Source organism: Lentinus tigrinus, assembly GCF_003813185.1.
Source record: "Lentinus tigrinus ALCF2SS1-7 unplaced genomic scaffold L226scaffold_66, whole genome shotgun sequence".
NCBI classification, from domain to species: Eukaryota; Fungi; Basidiomycota; class Agaricomycetes; order Polyporales; family Polyporaceae; genus Lentinus; species Lentinus tigrinus.
In genome coordinates this window covers 12,900-33,375 of record NW_027137975.1, presented here as the reverse complement: position 1 = coordinate 33,375, position 20,476 = coordinate 12,900, and the positions used below count along the sequence as shown (strand labels likewise).

Sequence of the window (20,476 nt, the reverse complement as noted above, 5' to 3'; positions counted from 1 at the left end):
CTTACAGTCCGGACTGTCAACGATGTATCCAATACGAGTGACCGCTGGATACATGCCTTACAATCCGGACTGTCAACGATGTATCCGCCGCAAACGACGGCTGGATACATGCCTTGTAGGTAAGACTGTGAGCGATGTATCCGGTGCAAGCAATGAGTAGATACATACTTTGCAGGCCATGGTGGCCTGTCGATCATCCTGTAATAGACCAGCCCTAATGAGAAAAGTTGTTAACAGAAGGAGTAGTACTGCGCACCTTGGAGAATAGGAACGGTTTCCTCCCTAGCGGGCATCCATATCGTCATATAGACACCTTGTTCTGGCCAGGTGCGCGTAGTATCACGTTCCTAGGATTCAGAGATGTGCGGGTCAGCCATAGCGGGAGGATGACAACAAATGCGCAGCGTACCTCTGAGTCGCCACAGAACTGGAGACGACAGTGGGGGCATTGGCCAACAATACGAAGGACAGCCTGGTTGCAATGGGCCTCAGAGGACTGGAACTCGCAACGCTTCTTAGCAGGCATGACGGATGGGGTCATGTGTGGCGATGGAGTGCTTCGGATCCTCCAACTTCTCAGGATCTGGGTCTGGTACCTCAGAAGGTGGGGGAGATGGGAAGCGCCAGCGGACGGGATTCGATGACTTGCTGGTTCCGTCGAGGGAGACGGATTCCATACAGATGCAAGGTCGGGCACTTGTACAAGTGCTCGGCGGGACGCGGAGTCGCTTCTGTCGGGATGCGGGCACGCACAACATGTATCTCCCACGCGGGTCGCGTGGAAGGTGAAGTGTGTCGGGAAGTCACTCATGAACAAGCCAAGTCGGAGTCGCCTCTGTCGGGATGCGGGCACACGGGAGCTTCGGATCGTCCGAAGCACTGTCATGCAGAAGCGCGGTCAGAACAATCCATAGAACAGAACAGAGATGATGGACATACCGAGAAGATCTAAGAGAATGTGACCTGCCGCAGCTGGCAGGTCCATCACCAAGAGTAGGAGTCGGGTCGGGGAACGCGCAGGCGCAACAAATGGAGAGTTGTGGTACTCTCGGGTTCCGTGGGCAGAACTGGCACTGGGACACTCGCGTTCTATGGACACAAAGTGTCCTGCGAGAGTCGGTCGGAAGGGAGGGCAGAAGAAGCGGAGGAGGAGGAGGAGTCAAGCGCGCAATATATACGCAGTCCAAACAAGCAGAAGCATACGATAAATAGAGAGACCAGCGGGTACTCGCGTTCTATGGGCAGGACTCGCGTTCTATGGGCAGGAGGAACGCGAGTGCCCACTGGTCAGGAGGAAGGTGCAAAGAAGCAGAAGAGGGCCAAGCGCCGCAGTCTAAACAAGCAGAAGAGTGGCCAAGCGCCCGGAAAATAGAACATCGTGGGCACTCGCATTCTAATATGGGCAATTAGAATGCGAGTGCCCACAGGTTGGGAGGAAGAGTGAAAGAAGCAGGAGAGGAGGCAAGCGCGCTATGATTATGGAGCCCGAAACAAACAAAGCGCTGCAAGCACGCAACAAGTAGAGACACACAACGATAATGTTGCATTGAGAGCGCTGTCCAGAGCGCCGCAGTCACGTCAAAAGTCGCTATATTGGTGGGGAAATACGTGAACGTGATACAAGATCTGCTCAGCCCGATGGTCCGTGACGTGCTCAGTCGAAGTCCTCAAAGGCCATGTCCGCCTCACCTACGTCCTCCATCTCTCTCTCCAGCTCAAGTGAGCTGGTAGAGATAGTTCTCAGGGAGGGCAGGTCACTGTCGGCACTGCTTCCATCTGCGGGCAACGGTTCGTCGAGGCAGAACGTCTCGGAGGAGCCCTGACCCAAGCAGACCCATGCCCGGACACAGCTCCAGGCGCTACGACAGAACTCGCGCATCCTCCGCCGGATCGACGCTTGTCGGCAGGCATACGCGTGCACGCCCTCAATCGCCTCTGGCCGTGAGAGGTGTGTGGGACCTGCATGTGCCTCCCACCATGTTGCATGCCAGTCGTAGTACGCCACCGTGCGCCGCATCTCCTCTTCCAAGATCTGTACCTCCTCGATCCACCGCAGAGCACGTGCCCGCGCCTTGCACCATTCAACACGGAGACCTAGAACATAATATAGCAATGTTGATATGGCTGATATTATCATACGTACCTTCTTGCAGGTTGCTGTTAACATTTGTGTCGGCGAGGTTGCCATCTCCGCTGCCAGCTTTCCAGATCCATGAGATCTCCTGACGCCCCTCGGAGCCAGTGCCGTCACCGGCCGCAACGTGCCGAATGTCAGCATCATTCAGGACTTGGAGCGAACCCCTCCAGTCCTGCTTGCCGAGGGCGGCTGAGAGCGTCGTCAGGGTGGAGTAGGCGGCACAATAGCGGGATGCGTCCATCTTGATCTTGTCCTCGATGCCATTGACTATGTCGCGGGAGCGGAGAGATTCCCTCTGGCCTCGGACGTGGTGGTCCTTGTAGCGGTATACATATGCGCGAACTTCAAGGTGACCCCGAAGATCTGTAAGAGCGTCGAAGGCCTGCGCTAGTCGCAATCGCCACTCATGCGTGAGAAGGACATTGGGGACAATGATGTGGACACAGGCGGTGGAGGGCAGAAGAAGCGGGAGGTTCTGGGGTAGAGAAGAAGCGTCGACGTGGGAGGGTCGCTCAATGAGGGTGGCGATGCCTGGCATGAAGAGTTCTTGAATTGCGCGCCAGCCATCAATGCGGCGCTGCAAGGCGTTTTGACGTTCGAGAATCTTCGCCCGCTGGAGGTCTGTTGGATGAGCACCAAGAGCAGAGCTGTCAGCAAGTAGCTTGCGTCTGGAAAAATGAATGTGATGTGAGCTATTGAGTAGATGTGTTCCCCTAACTGGTGACGTACTGCTGGTCTTCGATCTCCATTCCAACAACGACCAGCGTGCTTGAGGAGTAGTATTGGTGCAGGGCAGGAGCTTTGCCCTCCCTTATGTCGAGTGCATCCTCCTTGGCCAGTTCTAGACGGAGTGCCGCTTGAGTGATGTCTTTCGAGCGAACATCAGTACGAGTACAAGACAAAACTTAGGCGGGCAACATACGAGTGCGTTGGTATTCATATGGGTTTGCGGCAGTGGCGGGCGATGCCTCCCATGCAACAACCGCGTCCTTCCATTCAGAGACAGAGTCCGGTGGCAGGGAAGCGGTGAACTCTCGATAGGCGTTGACGTGCTTGGAGCGTTCAACAACGGCGACCTTGATGCGCGTAAGGAGAGCCGCCGCTATAGCAACATGTCAGTAAGTGACACAACTGGATGTTTGGCGGGGACATACGGAGCTTAGTCACCTTTGCCCAATTCTGGTCGCCGAATACATCGTCCAACAGATCAGTGCGCGATCCCGGCCCCATCTCCTTGGTAGCCGGCGCATAGCCATTGGACATCGACCAGCGTCGCTCTATGCCTTCCCCATTCAGCCGGCCAGAGTAGAGAAGAAGATAAGGTGAGAAGACGGAGCGACAGCGTTCACGATGCGCGGCCAGGTGGAACATAGGTATCGACCAAACGATGTTACGATCTCTGAACGTAAAAAATCCGTACTTAATCCATCGCAAGGGGGCCCGAACACTGTAGCTGCACGCGACATCGTAGGACACAGATACGTCAGTGGGTGCGCCGTGCATGAGACTGGAATTGAGGATATAGTCCGTGTTCACCTGCCTACCAAGAACGTATAAGTCAAAATCAGGCGGACGAAGAAAGTAAACATACCGCTCGCCCTTCTGCAGATTGCCGATGGAGCATGGTCGCTTCATCTCATGGCGGCTACAGTCTACGGTGACGATACCGGTGGCAGCCAAACCTGACGCACCCTTTATGTTCGCGAGCTTGACCGCGTCGTGCGTGTTGCAATCTGCAGAAAGGTCATCCTTACCCATGTCAGAATCCCACTTCCGTATATGCGCCTGATACGCGGTATCCTCGACGAAGTATGCACACCCGCGGTTGAGGCTAGGGTCCAGAGCGTCTGTCGAAACCTTCTTCCGCTTGAGACGAAAGTTCGCATCGATCGCGAGGTAGAGCCTGTACAACCAACTGCATATCTCATTAGATCAAATGTAGCTTCAGAACTGGTATGGATTTACCTTCTCTCAGGCGGAGCTGTCTTCCAGTCGCTCGGCAGGTTCTTGTCGGAATGCGGGCATGCAGGACACTCGACAGCGCAGCTGCCCGACGGTACGGCCAGAGCACCATTGGACACATTCCCTTGACCAGCACGCTTGAGCATTTTGAGATGGCGCCATTGTCTGATCATAGCGAGGAAGGAGACGTAGCGGTCCTTGAGAATATGCGTCAGAGATGCCACCCAGATATGATGACATGTATGTGATTACTCACCTTCAGCGGCCTCGTGCCGGTGTTATCAGTCTTCCTGGCCAGGGTGGTGTAGAACTCGAAGGCGGAGATTTTGGACTGCCCGGAGAGAAGATGGAAAGTCTCGAGGACACGGAACGTGGCAGCAGTCCGCGGGTCAGTGGAAGTTGCTGGGTAGAGCCTATACCTCAGGAGTTGGTTGACGGAAGGTGCAGCCGTCTCACAACCGCAGAAATCGAGTGCCACCTCGTGGATGCCATGGAGGTCCAGTACAATGAACGCATCCCCGAAGGCCTGGACGGGGTTGTAGCACTTGTCTCCGACCCGATGACCTAGCTGGATGCGTAGACCGAGACTCTTGAGCGTGACGACCTCGAAGTGGGTGCCAGTCCATCTCTTGATAAACGCGTGAGCAGCAGGCACATGGACAACACAAAAGACCCACCTTGATGCGGTGGAAAGGATGTCGCAAGTGCCGTTCCTTCGTACACGCTTGACAGTATAACGCAGTGTCGTCACAGTCGTCGCAACGATAGCCCAGAGTTTCTTCAGTGTAGAGCGCTTGCTTGCATTCAGGACAGGTTGGAGTCTTGAAATCGCCGCGCCCTTCTAATCGAAGAAGTTCGTCGAGGTAGGTCTGAACTTCAGACTGCCATTGCAGCAAGGGCCGGTCCTAAAAGAGGGAGTTAGCGGATCATTCTGATGACCAGACCATATTGCTCACCCCTGCGGTTCGTTTGCGTGGTTGTGCATTGACGTCCAGGGTCTCGATGCGATGGTATAGATATTCGAGGTCAAGGTCCTCTTGCTCTTCAGAATGTGTTGAGTCAGGATCGTTGAGGGGAGTAGCAAAACCAGAATCTAAGCTAGAGGAGGTGCGAGCACGCTTCTTTGGGGACAGCGGGATGGGTATGTACGAGGTGCGGTGAGCAGCGGAGGAGGAGGAGGAGTCATGTATGTAGACGATATGCTTCTGGGTCTCTGTACGCGCCTGAGCCTCGGAGGATGGGCTAGCATCGTCGTCATCCGAGGTATCAAAGTTGAGGTTATGGTGGATGACATTCTTGCCACGACGCTTCGTCATCTGGCACAAAAGGGAGGGGAGGGCGGTGAGGAGCCGGCGGAGCTTACAACGAGGCATGATATAGAGCGGATGAGGGGGGACAGGCCTGCATCACAACGAGATTTGGACAAGCCTTTATTCATGATCAACACGTACGGGTACAATGTTCGGTAGTACCGAGCCAGACACGGTCCTAAGCCTCCCTCCTGACCCGTTGCACATGGGGTCTCCCCGACAAGGGACCGGTATCTCTGTCTTCTCTAGACCGGACCGCCCTTGATTTCGCCTGTTGTATACACTCTGCTCCGGGATGCCTGACTGTGGTCGAAAAGGGGCGGGCTGGAGTGTATTCGATAGATTGTAGATAGAACATACCTTCACATGTAAGCTACGTCTTCTTGTAGCATCGTCCTTTCCCTCTGCGACATCCTCGGTGCGATTTTTCTCCTGGAGGTTGAGACCCGAGAGGACGAAGTTTGCAATGTCCTCGTACCGTCCCTGTTGCAGTTGAGATAACCGGGAGGGTGGAGCTGAGGTTGGCCATAGAGAACAGATGAGGCATAGTAGTCCAGCAAGAAGAAGCGGTAGTGAACATGCAGTCCGCATGTTTGTCAGACATGGGAGATCAGGACGAAATGGCACGCTAGCCCCGCCAGCAAGCAGTATTTCCTGCCAGGTGCCCATCTGATCTCAGACGCTCACCTAGTCCAGCCAATCACAGCCCACATAACGGTGTGTCGCACCCGGGCCAAAACATACAAAACTCATGACCATTAGTTTATGGCACAAGGAAAGGTCTCACTGGAGGTTTCAAACACTTGCTTGCGTGTGTCGTATGCCTGAGAGGGTGTCTCACTTCAAGTAGATATTTGCAATATGACGCATGCGAGTGTTCAGAACGTTCAAGGGTAAAGTGTGCAAGCATTCGTGCGTACAAGGATGTACAGTACACATGGGACAATGCGTGACGTCCCTCGTCCATTTCATTCCTCCTCTTCGGTGAACAGGTCACCACAGTCCTCCTGAGCCTTGTCTTCATCCTCCAAGCTTTCGAGGTACCTCATGTTTGCGACATTGAGAAGCTGAGAGGGCAGTTCGACTCTCTTGGCAGCGGCATTGTACGCCCGAACACCTTTCTGCCGGACCTCGAGTTCCTCGGCCAACTCGACCAGTCTCTTTGCTCCCCAATCTAGATAGACCTCTCGAAGACCCTCCGGAATGGTTGTGCTGACGTCCCGCTCCACAGCGTTCCATGCACGAACCCGTGCCTTCAAGTCTGCAACCCCGGCCTCTATGATCCGCGACGTCTCCAATCCTTGCTGCGACCACTCCTTCATCCGTCCCACGGCATCGCTCCATGCCATACGCGCTTGAAGAGTTCTCAGCTTGAGCTCCAATGGTTCGCAGCCGTTCTCCTCCATGGCAGCAATGAGATTGAGGTCGGGCATCACAAAGGTGTATGGGGAGGAACAGAGACCGAGGTCGGGGCCGTGTACCTCCATGTACGTGGGCGATATGAGACTAAACTGCGCGGCACGTGTGCGTGCCTCTCCTGGTATCTCCACACAAGCCGCGATAGCAGTAGCACGAAGTTTAGACCGCCCTTTGGCCCGGGTAGCCTTCCCTCTAGACCCTGACATTGAGTACCATCCATGATGTCATACGCAATGAGATCTGATCTTACCGATCCGATTGACTGTACCTGGCATGCTGTGCACGCTTCGCAGCAGTGCGCGCCGCGTGGGTGAGGTACTTTGGGTAACGGCCCATGAGACGTGATGTGTGGACGGAAACTGGGTTAAGAGCACAAGTGGGGTGAATGGGGTTGAAAGGGCACGACAGACAGCATTGTATTTATATGAGATGGCTACGAGACAACAATGATAGCAGTAACAATATCGGGCAACGGTTGGACACATTTACGATCCCAAGAAACCCTGCTGACTACATCCTCTAACGTACACAGCAGCACAATACAGTCTCAGGCAGAGGGTTGGTCAGAGACGCCACCGGAGAGTGCACACCCATAGAACGCGGACTCCGCCGCGAGGTACGAGCTGGCCCGGTGCCAGTTCTGCCCACGGAACCCGAGAGTGGCATGACTAGCAGTGGCCCTATGGTGGCGAGATGTTAGCGGGATATGTGATCTGGTAGCAAAGAGTACGCACTGGTGCCTGAATATGCCGACAGTGCGGCCCCTCGTTACGACGTACCACGATCCTGTGTATGTTGGATCGTTGGGGTCATAGTGGGCGAAGATGTTGTATTGAGCCAAGAACGCGTCCGCCTCTGCACGCGTTGGCAGTGTTTGAAAACCGGTGACCGCGGCGATTTGCCCAATGACAGCAGCGACCGGGGCCATGTTGGGTGCAGCAGGAGCGGCCGGGGCAGCGACGGGGGCAGCAGCAGCAACCGGGGCAGCAGCAACCAGGGCAGCGGTGACGGGGGCAGCGGCGACGGAGGCAGCGGCGACGGGGGCAGCAGTGACCGGGGCAGCAGCGACCGGGGCAGCGGGCAGCGGGGGCGTGCGGATGGCAGACGCGTTGTCGACGAAGAAGGCACTACCAGGGGAAACGTTGTGCCAGTACCGCGAGGAGTGGGAGGAGTGGCCGGATGTGGTGGTTGCTCTGCTCGGGTCGGACAGATGAGACATGTCATTGAGCAGGCTATCGGCGTCCCCGGCCTCCGACTCGGACATCGGCTCGCTGAACACGTCGTCGTCGGTGAGCGAGGACGCACGGTGGTGGCAGATTTGCACTAGAATAGATAATTGTCAGCTCAAATTAGCACCAAGCCTTGCGATGGAGCACTTACTTCCGACAGAGAGACGATAGCACTCCCAACACACGATGCGAGCACGGACATGATCCGCCAGCGGGGCTAAATTCGTGTCAGTATGCGGCGGCATCGCAGAAGAGCATGTACATACCTGGAGGGTCGCCATAGGTGCCGGGCATGGAGGTTGAGGACGCAGCAGCCCTGGCTGCCGCGCCCTCAACCGTCTTGCCCTTGCCCTGGTTGCCGCGAAGATGCATGTTGACAGTAAGTCGAAGGGATGGAGGGATGGAGAGTGGGGCGTACCTTCAGGGACTTTATAGCCTGGTTGACGTGCGCTGAACATCGGACAGAAAAGGATGTCAGTTGCTGTGTCGAGTCAGGACAGGAGTCTCGAATGGGAGTACATACTATAAGAGGTGAACACGCTGTGATGCGTCACGGGATCCATGAACGAAGCATGCAGGATCCGTTGGCGAAGTATACTGCCAATGGGTTGCCCGGTGAGCTCTGCGTGAGGTCAAGTATGGGCCTGCCTGCCCTCGTACGTACGGATACACCCCCCACTGTGCCCCACGTTCCACCTGACTTACTGCTGTTGTGCCTATCGTCCGACCCGACTCCTACAAAGACTTACCCTTGCTTCCGACATGTCAGATCGAGTGGACAACGTACTCACCGCTCTCCAAGCGCTCGAGGATGACTCGGAGGATGATGGATTCGTCGATGGGTTTGATCGGCGAAGTTGGGCCTCACGGGCGCAGTGGCGTTGGTTGAAGAGGACGAGGCCGGCGTATCTTGCTGCCCAGAAGGCCGGTAAGTGAGCGAAGTACCTTGAGGGCATGTACGAGGAATGGTTCGCCGAGTGGTCGGAATGCAAGGCACAGTTTGGGCACAACGACCCGGATAGGCTGTCCGAGGCAGAGTTAGAGCAGTTGGCACAAGCGGTCAAAAAGAGGAAGCAGGTGCGTTGGATCGATCTCGTACTGTTGCCTTCCGAACCTGAACCTTGTTCAATGCGACGGAAAGCAACTCGACATATGGCACAAGAACCGCGATAGCGCCCTGCGTCGTTCCGCTACCCCTCGCATGTCTACCTTGCTCAGTGCTGCCGGTGTCACGAAGAAGACGACTCGCCTTCCACAAGCCCAGGAGGTATACTCACGGAACCACTACAAGACCGACGTCCTGCCTCATGTCCAGAGGCAGGTTAAGGAGATGCGCGCAGAGCTGGGACGCGATCTTACTAAGGGTGAGAGGCTGAACACCGTCAAGTCTTGTACCAAAAGTGCGTACGAGCGTTCGTCGGAAGAAGTGAAGAATGAAATCGAGAACGAGCTGAAGACGGCGAGGAAGAACGCAGCAGCAGCGAAAGCCAGTCGAGCGCTCGATCTGGATGCCAAGAATCGCACGCCAATCCAATTCCAGGAGTAAGCGCTCACCTGTACGCATCTGTATCTCCTCTTATGACACCAACACCTGCCTACAGCGCTGTCGACCTCGCGCCTCAAGTTATCGAAAGTGTCTTCAAGCCTCTCTCCGCCGCAAGCAGCTGGACATTCAGTATCCTCGGTGCCGGTCCGGTCCCCGAGCAGGACGGGAAGATCAGCTCCTTATCGTGCGTACCTACTGGTTGACATTGAGGAGCATGCACTTATGCTCCGGAACTATCAGAGCTCACTTCAGTCACAAGGAGAGCGGTGCCAGCTTCGCACAGGCCACCCCGAATTTCGAAGAGCAATATCTGGTCCCATTTGGGAAGTACGCGACACAGATCTTCCGTACGTTCTCTTGTTCGTGTTCGATCATCTTGTACGTACTGATGTCTCATGTGTAGCACGCTCTGTTCGAGAGCAACGCAGTCTCCATGCGTCCTCCTCTGATTCGTCCCCGACGTCCACACCGGAGGGCCTCAACTCGCTTCCTGCTTCTGGCCAGTCTACGCCTCCGGACCTCTCTGTCAACTCTGTGCCCTCGGTTGGAAGAACTCCGGTGTCCGGGATGAGGGAGACCCCGAATGGTCCCGCGGAGGCTTCATCTATCCCATCCGGTTGTACGCCCGGTGTCGAAAACCCTCCTCCTCCTCCTCCTCCTCCTCCTCCTCCTCCTCCTCCTCCTCCTGCTCCTCCTCCTGCTGCTCCTGTTGCTCCGCCACCGCACGCCCAAAACGAAGCCTTTGGGACCCCTCAGGACGCATTGCCCGAGCTACTTGGACATGTCACTGGCAACGTGATCGTGGACCCTCTAACAAGCGACAACCTTATTCCCATCGACGACATGCAGATCATGGACAGCGCTCAAATCTCCGTGATGGCCTCGGCCTTTGCGGCAGCTGACCCGCAGTACGCCTCGCTGTTCCAACCCTCCTCGTCGGATCTAGGTGCGACGACCTCCAATGCTCACTCTCTGATGTCTGTCCCCGACCCACGTGTTCCTCCCACCACGTCCTTCTCCCCTTCCGAAGGCTCTCCGACCGTTCCGGGCTTCGACACCCAGACCGGGTCGGCACGACCACTGGAGAGTCCAGCTCCCTCTCCGTCTTCAGAGGTCGAGCTCGGGTTGCCGTCATCAGCGAGCTCGTCGACCGCACCAGCTGGGGATGCGGAGCTCGGGTCGCCGTCATCAGCGAGCTCGTCGACCGCACCAGCTGGGGATGTGGAGCTCGGGTCGCCGTCATCAGCGAGCTCGTCGACTGCACCGGCTGGGGATGCGGAGCTCGAGTCAGAGTCGTTGGCAAGTTCGACTCTTGCTGGAGGCTCAGGGACTTCGCAGACTGCTCCTCCTAACCAGCGTGAAGGTCGACCTCATCGTGCGACCTGCGCTCCTCGCAGCGCAGATGCAGATTGGGTCAGTGGTGCTCGCTCGCATAATCCAACCAAGAGGAAGAAGCCGGCCCCGAGGCCTGTAGGTAAACGCCATAAAACCCAGTAGGATGTATGTCTGTGGCGCGTTTCACATTCATGTACGATCAAACATGTAATTTCTTGGGCTTCTGATTGAAATCTATCGTACAACGTTGCTGAGATTCATGCTGTGCATGCCCGCATCCCGACAGAGGCGACTCCGACTTACGTACTATGAGCAATGTATACGCGCACTTCGTGTCCTCCAATGAATAGATAATTGCACATCGTGAACAAGGCCTACAGGACATGATGATAGAGACGTATACAGACAAGCTGGACTCGAAACCACTGAAACACACCCAAGAAGCGATTGACATGGCGGGAGTGGGGCTGGTTGCAAAGGGAATAGCCGGAAGGGTGCTGCACATAGAAGTTGACGCATGCGATGAGTCCGAGGGAGGCGAGAAGAATATGACGGAGTTAGCTGTCAATCAACACGTCAATATCACAAAGAGCTAAGACTAAGAGAAGAAACTGCCTGTAGGCGATGTATCTGTGCGGAGTGTGTCCGGATACATCCCCCACAGTACGCTCTGTCGCTATGTATCCTTGACCCACCTTGCTTGGATACATGGACTACAGAACCGTCTGTTGCGATGTATCCATCGCGATGCTTGCCTGCTTATGACACACGCGAGAAGCGGTTGACGTAGCGGGAGTGGGGGCTGCTGTGAAGTCGCAAAGGGAATAGCGGGAAGGGTGCTGCATGTTGAGAAAGTCGACGCATGCGATGAGTCCGAGGAGTGCATGACAGAATACGCTGTCGATCAGCACGTCAGTATCACGACAAGAGGGAGGTACCCTGTAGGCGATGTATCCGGATACACTCCGCGCAGATACATCACCTACAGGACGCTCTGTCACTATGTATCCTTTACGCACCTCGCCTGGATACATGGACCGCAGGACCGTCTGTCGCAATGTATCCATCATGACGCTTGCCTGCTTACGACACACGCGAAAAGCGGTTGACGTGGCGGGAGTGGGGGATGCTGTGAAGTCGCGCAGGGAATGGCGGGAAGGGTGCTGCATGTTGAGAAAGTCGACGCATGTGATGAGTCCGAGGGGAGGCGAGGAGTGCATGACAGAGTACGCCGTCGATCAGCACGTCAGTATCACGACAAGAAGAAAGTACCCTGTAGGCGATGTATCCGGATACACTCTACGCGGATACATGGCCTACAGGACGCTCTGTCGCTATGTATCCGTTACGCACCTCGCCAAGATACATGGACCGCAGGACCGTCTGTCGCGATGTATCCGCATGCAGCAGAGGCAGGATGTCCCGGATTGGCTAGTTGCTCATGCAAAGGATGGACTTGTAGCTCCTGAGGAGGGTCGCCTCAAGGGTGCTCGGTCGCCGGGTGAGCTGGTTTGTCGCACTTTGTCACTAGCATGTACCATTTCGTCATCATGCAGTACTCACATGAAAGCAGTTGAATGGGGAAGATCTGGTTGGTAGATATAAAGCTGAGTTCTCAAATTGTCGAGGCGCAGCTAGAGAGAAAGTAGCATCAGGTTCGGACAATACCGATCTGCGCCGCACGCATGCCAGTGGAACTGACCGGATGGGTACATGGGACATTCATACTCCGCCGTTCCCAGGTAAAGACTAAGTCGCTGCGTGAATTTTCATGCCCCGCGTTGGGGTAGTATGCTAACGTGAGAGCTAGGGTGGACAGGGAGACAGTCAATGTACCGGAATGGGGAAGCCTCAAGGTCAGAGCGCCCGTAGCTCCCTGGCCTCGGACCTAGCGCCCAGGATACATCTACAGGTCCGACTGTGACTACAGTCAAAGATAAATCCGGTCCAGACTGTCATCACAGTCTGCAGATATATCCATATGCCAGAAGGGCCTGACGATGAACGGTAGCGGCGATGTTCCTGCTCAGCAGCCCGAAGCCGAGGAAACTACCACTCCAGCCGCCGAAGTACCCGAGATACGCGTGGACGAAGCAGAAGACACCCAGTCGGACGGAGACGCGATTGAAGCGAATGAGGATCACGACAGTAATGGCGCTTCCGACGCAGGGAGTGCAGTCTCCGGGATCACGGTGGGCTTCGCTCACGGCACGTTCTTCCTCATGCGCCGGCCTGTCGAATACCTGCTATCTTTTCCGCCGGAAGAAGAGTTCGCGGCGAACCGTCCACGAGCGCTCTGGAAACTTGCTCTCAACGCGACACTTCGGGCGGTGCAGGGTAGGACGCTGAATTGGGGGGTACTCTTCGCCAGGAGGAAGAAACGCCAACAGTACATTGAACTGTTAAAGCGCCGCCAGCGTGAGCCACGGCGTGTTCAGGACGTCGAAGAGGCGCAGGAATGGGCTCAGGTCATCAGAGAGATACATCCCGACGACCTCCACTTGTGGCGCTGTATCGTCACATACCAGCTACGTCGAGACGTTGTACACGAGTGAGCACTCCGCGTCACTGTCTATGCGACGGCAACTAACCGGATGGAGATATCAGTTTCGTCTGCGATGCTTGCGGGGGGATCTCTACTTATTTCAGATGCATAGATTGTTCTGAAGACGAAGTCAACAGCAGCGATCTGTGTGTAGGTATGCCACGCGGAACAAGAAGGTCCACCATCTGACGCACAATGTCCAATATCGCACCGTGAAGTGGAGAGTCTACCGCCACCCCACCTTCGACATAGGGAGGCGGATGCTCAAATGGGCTGACGACCAACTCCAGCTCTCTCAAGCCCGTAGCACGGTGAAGACCACTGCCGGCGACACAGACCCGTCCGGTCTGCACTGCGTGATGTGCAAGACTTCCATCACCGCACCGCCGTACTGGTGCTGTCTTACATGCAATGGTATGTACAATATTCAATACCTCATCTCGTTGCTGACACCTAATCTCGTCCTCTCAGAGGACACCGTCGTATGCTATGCGTGCAAGGAGCGCACGGAACGCGAGAAAGAATGGCTGTACCTGAGAGGTACATTTGCGCTAAACGGTACGGGTCCGCACAATTGGTCCCATACCCTCGCTTCTGCGCTACTGGCAGACCTAGAGATGATCACCGCTGAGACGGACCAAGAGAAGGCCGTGACTATGGAAGAGCGTATCGCTCGCGTGGAGGCGAAGCTTGACGCATCAAATTTCAAGCTTGCGGCATTGGAGAACCTCCTGAGAGCTGTGCTGGCACGATGAAGATTACACCACATTAGGCGGTTCAACGTCGGATGAAGTTTTTTCGTACTCGTTTACTATTCCAACGCTAACATGAGCTGCTAGGTCGGCTCATGTAAACTCCCATACAGTCTTTCGGGCGTCACGAATCCAGGCCCTTGTTGCTCACGACTTATACACAACGTGTCGGACGGGCCTACTACCCGCCTTGGGTTCCATCACCTCTGTTTCCTCCGCCACCTCAGTTTCCGCTGCTGCCTCCGTTTCCTCCACCGCCGTTGTTCCCCCCGTTCCCCCCGTTCCCCCCGTTCCCCCCGTTCCCTCCGTTCCCTTGGTTCCCTCCGCTGCCTCCGTTCCCTTGGTCCCCTCCGCTGCCTCCACCTTGACCTCCTCCGCCTCCGCCTCCGCTTTTGCTGTCAGTCTTCGGTTTCTGATCCCGCCGACCCTTTGGTTTGCTTGGCGGCCGTCGAAGTTGGCGCAGGACGGGGACGCCTAGATTACCGCATCATGGTTGTTCATCCATAGTCCTAGACCCCTACCTCTCAAGAACACTCACTATCGAGTCCTTCGCTGTTTGTGCTGTCGTCTGAAAGTAATCATAAGCATTTCTATCTACTGAGCACGATGCCGCCAAGATACATACCAGAGTGTATGGCCATGCTGGATGTTGAGGGACAAGTAGAGCAGGAAGTGTTTCAGGCTGTAGTTGAGATGAGGTTTGTAAGATAGAGAGAGAGAGAGGGATTTGAGTGTACTGAACTCACCCACCAAGCCATGCATGTTAAATAGGCATGCCAGAACCCCTGCGAGGCAAGAGGCACATCTGAGAACAGACATATTGTCCTCTGAGCTTGCACGTCAGATGACATCAGCAAGGGCGCGGAAAAACTGCAATGCCCGGCAGTGACCGTTGGGCATTGCAACCCATAACGGGTAAATCGAGCGCCGGCAGACCTTTAACGGTCATTGACATGTGTTCACGGCCACGGTGGTGTATTGTAGAGCACAGCGGGACGAGGTAATGGTCTGACGAGCCTATGCATGCACTAGACGAGTCACCAGATAGATTGCAATGTCATTATAAAGTTCTTTCTTTGGCGATATAACCTGAGTGTGGTTAGTCCGCTGCGTAGCCCTCCTGTGCGTACTCGTCCTCGCCCTCGTCTGCCTCTCGAACAAAGCCGGTACCATGCTCATCGTCGTCATCATCGTCCGCTTCATCTGCATTGATGTCTTCGTCTTCGTCCTCGTCTTCATCTTCGTTAGGTTCACTAGAAGGCTCGCCATGTTGTTCTTGCCAGCCGGCGTCGAGACCCCGGACAAGCTGTAGGATGCGCTCTTCAGGAGTCACACTGTTTGCTGCTGTACCTGGTCTCGAACCTGCTTCAATGTGTGAGTTAGATGACCCTAGCTCGAGCTCATCATCGGAAGCCTCAAAGAGATCTGCAGCCTCCGGGTCGACATCTTCCCAAGTGAAGTCTCCGTCGTCAAAGGCAACCTGAATGTCGGCACCTGTGTGGACGTGTCCAACGCCTCCCCCAAGGTACCTCATGAACATATCACGGTCGACGAACCTATGCATCACGTCAGAAATTAGACACAACTGAAAAGCTTCACTGACGGCGTTACATACATGTTTACCATGTAGTACTGGTAGTCGCAATCATGGAATTCCGGCTTTTCATACGTGTTCTGGCCATGACGAGCGATAGACGGAGGTAGTAAGCCAGGTGTATGGTGATAGGAAAAGAGCGGGATAATGTGGGATGCACGGATTACGACAGCAGGGTTGAGAAAGCCGAAGGGAATGCCATCATCGTGAGGGACAAACCCGACACGAGGATGTCGTTTGGCCTTGAACCCATGAGGGGAGGTTGGATCCAGTCCAAACCAGCGGATCCATAGTATGTCCATGCGCTGAGGACGTGATGCCGGTGTGCCTGGAGCGGCATCGGAGCGGTAGACATTGACATGAAATATATGGATGACACGCGCATACCAGTATGGGTGCGTGTTGTCGTCATCCTCGTGGGAGAGCGTCATAATGTCGGGATGAGAGGTTGGGTCGATAACATCTTGAGACCGTCGCATGTCGTATGTGGTGTAGTTGAGCCGCATGCGGTGATGGTGGTAGATGCGGTTAGCGACAAAACGGAGTGCACTGCGGTCAGCTACAGAGCATTCTGGTTCTTCGCCCTGGAAGGCATGGCCTTTGAGACGTGCAATGAGATGGTCATATAGGCAGGTCTGAAAGTTCTGTGGATCAAAAACGGCATGAGCTCGGGGCATACACGGTGTAGCTACGACGCATAGTGAACCTTGAAAGCAGGGTCGCCCTGGTTCTGTGCTACCCAAGCCGATATGTCGTCATATTCGCGTTCGGATTCGGCGATGTGGTACTGCTGACGAGGATCGCAAGACTCGGCACAAGGGGACCGGGCATGTTGACCTGTAGCCTCCGGAGATGCCAAGCTGGATAGACAATCAGTCTGATTTCAATTTCAGCGGGAAAGGAAGTTTGCACCTTCTGTTTCCAAGTGGTGATGACGACTCGGGCTGAGACTGGTGCTGGTGTGCTTGCTCGAGCATTGCGGCCTTCTTACGGATCTTGTCTTCGAGGTGAATGTGTCGAGCTATCTGTCTGGCATGCTGGTGCTTGTTTGTGCGAGCATAGAACCGCTTGACGTGTCGGTGTTCAAGCTCACCCTGGAGTGAGGATGATACTAATAGTTAGAATTAGATAGGCAGTCGCAGATTGTGTTGTACGCACAATCTGGGTCGTCCAATTATCGCTAGGTCCAAAGCGCCGTATGTGAGCCGCGTAGTCCCATAGCGAGTGGTACTTGTATGTCTTGAGGGAGAAGGACTTCCGCTTCCGGGCTGCTGTACCACCAGCACTGGCCGTAGCCTTTGTTGATCAAACAGCACGGCCTTTCCCCTTGCCTTGGTTTGCCAGGGCAGCCTGTCGTCAGCCGCGGGCTGCACTCTCCCTTGGCAGCTCGTACGTGTCATATCTTGTGCATGTGATCCTGGTGAAACGGCGGGTTGATTGCCCTACATTCACAGTGGCGACGTCGAGAAGATCTACGGTGTCATCGGTGTGAAGTCGGAGCTTGGCCAGGGCATGCCAGCATCCATCGTCAAAGAGCATGTCAAGAATTATATTGTTGTCTTGAACGTTGTTGGGAAGGCCATCAAACACCGCCATAGAACACTGAACTGAACGTTCGCAGTTGTCAGTACTATATCAAAGGGAAAAGGTAAAATAGTTTCGCATGACTCGCCTGCAGGGAGTCTTCGTAATCGCGCGCCGCAAGCTTCTTTAGGTCGGCCATGTTGTTGACAAAGCGGCGAATGGTGTTGCGTCCGAATGTTGGTATCATGCGGTACCTGTGGCATGCATGAGCTATTGAATTAGATGGTAGGACTCCGAAGTGGTACCTCTCATTGAACTGCTGAACCTTCTCACCTCCGAGCGCATGTAAGATGCGAACGAGGTGAGTCAATGTCGACTTCCATACCCCGAGCTCAAACTCATGCATGAGATCAGGGACGTACATCGAGTAGAAATTGAAGCCGAACTCGCCATGGAGTACGGTTGAAAAAGCGTTCTGCATCATGATGGAAAGTCCACAAACTTGTCAGCTAACGGCCAGTTGCAACTGCCATCGGGAAGTACTACGCACTCGTGTAGGTGTCAGGGACATTGGGTCGAGTGTTCGCTTCAGCCACACACTTGTAAGGGGGACACCATCCTCGAAAATCCATTTGCGGGCAAGCCGGATTCGAGCCTGGATGTCGGTGTTGTCCTCTCGAACCTTGTTTCGCCGATGGAGGTCATTCAGGACTCCCATCTCGGGGATCTTCTCTTTGTCAATGTAGCAGCGCGGGCACGGACATTTGGCGAGATACTTGAGGCAAGTCGCCAGAATCCTGATGGACTGCGTGTGAGGATCTCCGAATGACTGAAGTACACAGTTGCTCTCCCAATCGGAGCGACGACGAGGATGAGAGACGTAGATGGAAGAGGCAGGAGCTCAGTGCGGATCGTTCGCAGTGTCAACAACACTCTGACCGGTCACCTTCCAGCTCTCGTCGTTAGGAAAGGAAGAACGCACTTTTCAACATAGTCAGCTGAATGAATGAGAAAACGGGGGAACATGTGACGTCGGATTTCATCGCCGCAGGACACGAGTATTCCATGTCGGTAGGCATCGAGGAAGCGTTCATCGAGTAGTAGGAGGATAACTGCTTGATAGAGCTCGCGGCGGCAGAACGTGAGCAGCTCCGCCCGAGGTGCAGTGCCATCAAAAGTGTCCATGAACCAGTCGGTGAAGTCGTCTGGCAGCTAAAGGACGATTGTCAGCACTAATCAGAGGTCAAACACAATGATATTGACGACGTACAGATGGGATATATGCAATATGCTGAGCTGAAAAGCACGTCGGCCGTCCGCGCGTGTACTTGGATTGCAAACCAGTGTAAGCATAGATGGGCCAGAGGGATGCCGTTCCAAAGTCCGCGAGATGTGTCAAATCTGACCATAGCAGAATCGGACCGATGGCATATTCGAGGTCGGGAGGATCGTCTGGGTTCCGAGGGTGTGCCTGGAGCTCTGCATCGGCCTCGAGAACTTCATCGGCGTTGTAGAAGTCCGTGAGGATCCTGACTACTCTTGAGTCTTGCACCTCTGAGGGAGCGGACTCGTCAGTACTAGTGGAAGCACTATGGGCTTTTACACGCCAGAGTGTCTTGTGCGGGGTGAAATGAAAGTCACGGGCTGCTGGAGACTCGTATGTGTCAACGAAGATGTCTAGCAGATCCCGTATAAGCACATCGTCGACGGTGTACTGTGGAGCCGCTTCCTCCGACGTGAACTTCACCCCCTCTTTGGGGACGCGGATCAGAACATGCGCATTCCGCCATCCATGCACCACAGGAAACGCAGCTTGAACGTCCTCCTGCGTGTCCTCGCTCTCGAGCTGAGCCTGCGCACTCTCGATGGTGAAACCAGGAGGGAAGTCTGATGGAGAGAACCCAGGCGCGAGGATAACATCGCGCACGAGGGCATTCACAGCGCGGTTAGACGAGGTGTTTGGGTACTTGTATTGCCATTCTAGAAGGCGAAATTGAGACATGTTAGGCAGCGGCTCGTAGAGATGTCGCGGCACGTCAGAAGCTCGAGGTACAGATGCTGAGGTCGGTGAGGGGAGGGGGATATTTTTGTGGGCGCGGTATGAGCTTCGGAACGCAGAAGGCACGCGTTCGTAGTTGCTAGGAGCTGCGCTTGGAAACGCCGCAGGATCGAGGAGATCCTGCAGCGTTCTCTCATCTTCAGGATCATGTTGCGGCCGCCTCGAGTATTCTTGGTAGACACCAAATATATTTGCTTCTGTACGAAATACAGGCGGGTCATCGTCGAGCACAGGTGCGTCAAAAGGGTCAGATTCGTCTTGAAGGTCCGGAGGGGAAGGGGGCAGTGGTGGTGGGGGTGGGGTAGGTGGGCGGATGTGCGCCGGGAGGCCAGACAGCGATGTGGGGACCAGATCCGCGATGCGCCCCGGAGGCCGCCTCACTCTTCCAACTCTACTCACAAAAGCTGGAGGAGGAGGAGGGGGAGGTGCTTGTGGTGCAGGCAAAGGTTCGATCTGCTCAACTGTATGTTAACACAAATTTATTCACACTTCTCGTCGACGCACCGTGATGGCCTGTACATCTTCGTCCTGGTCTCCTTCTTCGCCCGTACCCAACCCATGCCACTCTTCTGCCTCCGCCTCTCTCTCCTCCCCTCTTCTGCGCTTCTCCTGCCTCCTTGCCTCGTTTTGCGCCTTCCGCTTGTGTGCAGCGGCATGGAGACGAGCTTGAAACCTTGCGCAGTCATTGGTGTGCCTGCCATATAGTCGATCATTTTTGAAAGTGTTCCCGCACGGGCATTTCAGAAGTGCTGACATCTTCAAGCAAGAATAGACCCCAGAGAAGATACAGGAAAACCGTCAAGTGAGAAGACGCAGTACAGAGCGTTCGCGCGTCAAGCCAAGGGCGAGCGGCTCAGGGTGAGCCGCTTGCCCTTGGCTTGACGCACGAACGTGACTGCACTCAACACCCTGCGGAGTGCGAAATGCGTCTTGTCTATGGCCGCCGACAAAGCAAGACCGGCCACTGCGACAGATTTAAAGCTGAAGATACGTACCCTCTTGCCTACTCGTCTCGTCCCCGCTGTACTCACCAATCCCTCCCGCGATGTCTGGCAGCTCCACAA

General features: G+C 55.1%; 7 protein-coding genes across 7 annotated transcripts; 2 read left to right on the top strand and 5 right to left on the bottom strand.

Moving 5' to 3' along the window:
* Positions 1-230: 230 nt before the first annotated feature.
* Positions 231-526, bottom strand: L226DRAFT_576496 (uncharacterized protein; the record flags this gene model as incomplete). Its single annotated transcript, XM_067685364.1, has 2 exons — positions 231-347; positions 410-526. 2 exons carry the CDS (start codon positions 524-526, stop codon positions 231-233), a joined length of 234 nt encoding a protein of 77 aa, XP_067528897.1.
* A 1,128-nt stretch (positions 527-1,654) lies between these two features.
* Positions 1,655-5,472, bottom strand: L226DRAFT_576495 (uncharacterized protein; the record flags this gene model as incomplete). The annotated part of the gene is made up of 10 exons (XM_067685363.1): positions 1,655-2,094; positions 2,144-2,805; positions 2,867-3,005; positions 3,060-3,239; positions 3,292-3,677; positions 3,729-4,052; positions 4,103-4,296; positions 4,356-4,727; positions 4,777-5,004; positions 5,056-5,472. The coding sequence occupies 10 exons, from the start codon at positions 5,470-5,472 to the stop codon at positions 1,655-1,657; spliced, it is 3,342 nt and encodes a 1,113-aa protein (XP_067528896.1).
* A 905-nt stretch (positions 5,473-6,377) lies between these two features.
* On the bottom strand, positions 6,378-7,164 carry L226DRAFT_576494 (uncharacterized protein; the record flags this gene model as incomplete). Its single annotated transcript, XM_067685362.1, has 2 exons — positions 6,378-7,020; positions 7,079-7,164. 2 exons carry the CDS (start codon positions 7,162-7,164, stop codon positions 6,378-6,380), a joined length of 729 nt encoding a protein of 242 aa, XP_067528895.1.
* Positions 7,165-7,375: 211 nt separating this feature from the next.
* Positions 7,376-8,620, bottom strand: L226DRAFT_576493 (uncharacterized protein; the record flags this gene model as incomplete). The annotated part of the gene is made up of 6 exons (XM_067685361.1): positions 7,376-7,508; positions 7,563-8,151; positions 8,209-8,274; positions 8,324-8,408; positions 8,476-8,507; positions 8,581-8,620. The coding sequence occupies 6 exons, from the start codon at positions 8,618-8,620 to the stop codon at positions 7,376-7,378; spliced, it is 945 nt and encodes a 314-aa protein (XP_067528894.1).
* A 391-nt stretch (positions 8,621-9,011) lies between these two features.
* On the top strand, positions 9,012-11,534 carry L226DRAFT_527318 (uncharacterized protein; the record flags this gene model as incomplete). The annotated part of the gene is made up of 6 exons (XM_067679103.1): positions 9,012-9,134; positions 9,199-9,599; positions 9,659-9,787; positions 9,844-9,950; positions 10,007-11,073; positions 11,319-11,534. 6 exons carry the CDS (start codon positions 9,012-9,014, stop codon positions 11,532-11,534), a joined length of 2,043 nt encoding a protein of 680 aa, XP_067528893.1.
* A 1,398-nt stretch (positions 11,535-12,932) lies between these two features.
* Positions 12,933-14,238, top strand: L226DRAFT_601477 (uncharacterized protein; the record flags this gene model as incomplete). Its single annotated transcript, XM_067685684.1, has 3 exons — positions 12,933-13,489; positions 13,638-13,897; positions 13,955-14,238. The coding sequence occupies exons 1-3, from the start codon at positions 12,939-12,941 to the stop codon at positions 14,236-14,238; spliced, it is 1,095 nt and encodes a 364-aa protein (XP_067528892.1). The 5' UTR covers positions 12,933-12,938.
* A 1,096-nt stretch (positions 14,239-15,334) lies between these two features.
* Positions 15,335-20,168, bottom strand: L226DRAFT_548591 (uncharacterized protein; the record flags this gene model as incomplete). The annotated part of the gene is made up of 13 exons (XM_067682609.1): positions 15,335-15,791; positions 15,851-16,473; positions 16,536-16,689; positions 16,742-16,923; positions 16,988-17,100; positions 17,203-17,436; positions 17,498-17,607; positions 17,659-17,798; positions 17,868-18,150; positions 18,336-18,565; positions 18,624-19,367; positions 19,389-19,532; positions 19,917-20,168. 13 exons carry the CDS (start codon positions 20,166-20,168, stop codon positions 15,335-15,337), a joined length of 3,666 nt encoding a protein of 1,221 aa, XP_067528891.1.
* Positions 20,169-20,476: the final 308 nt, after the last annotated feature.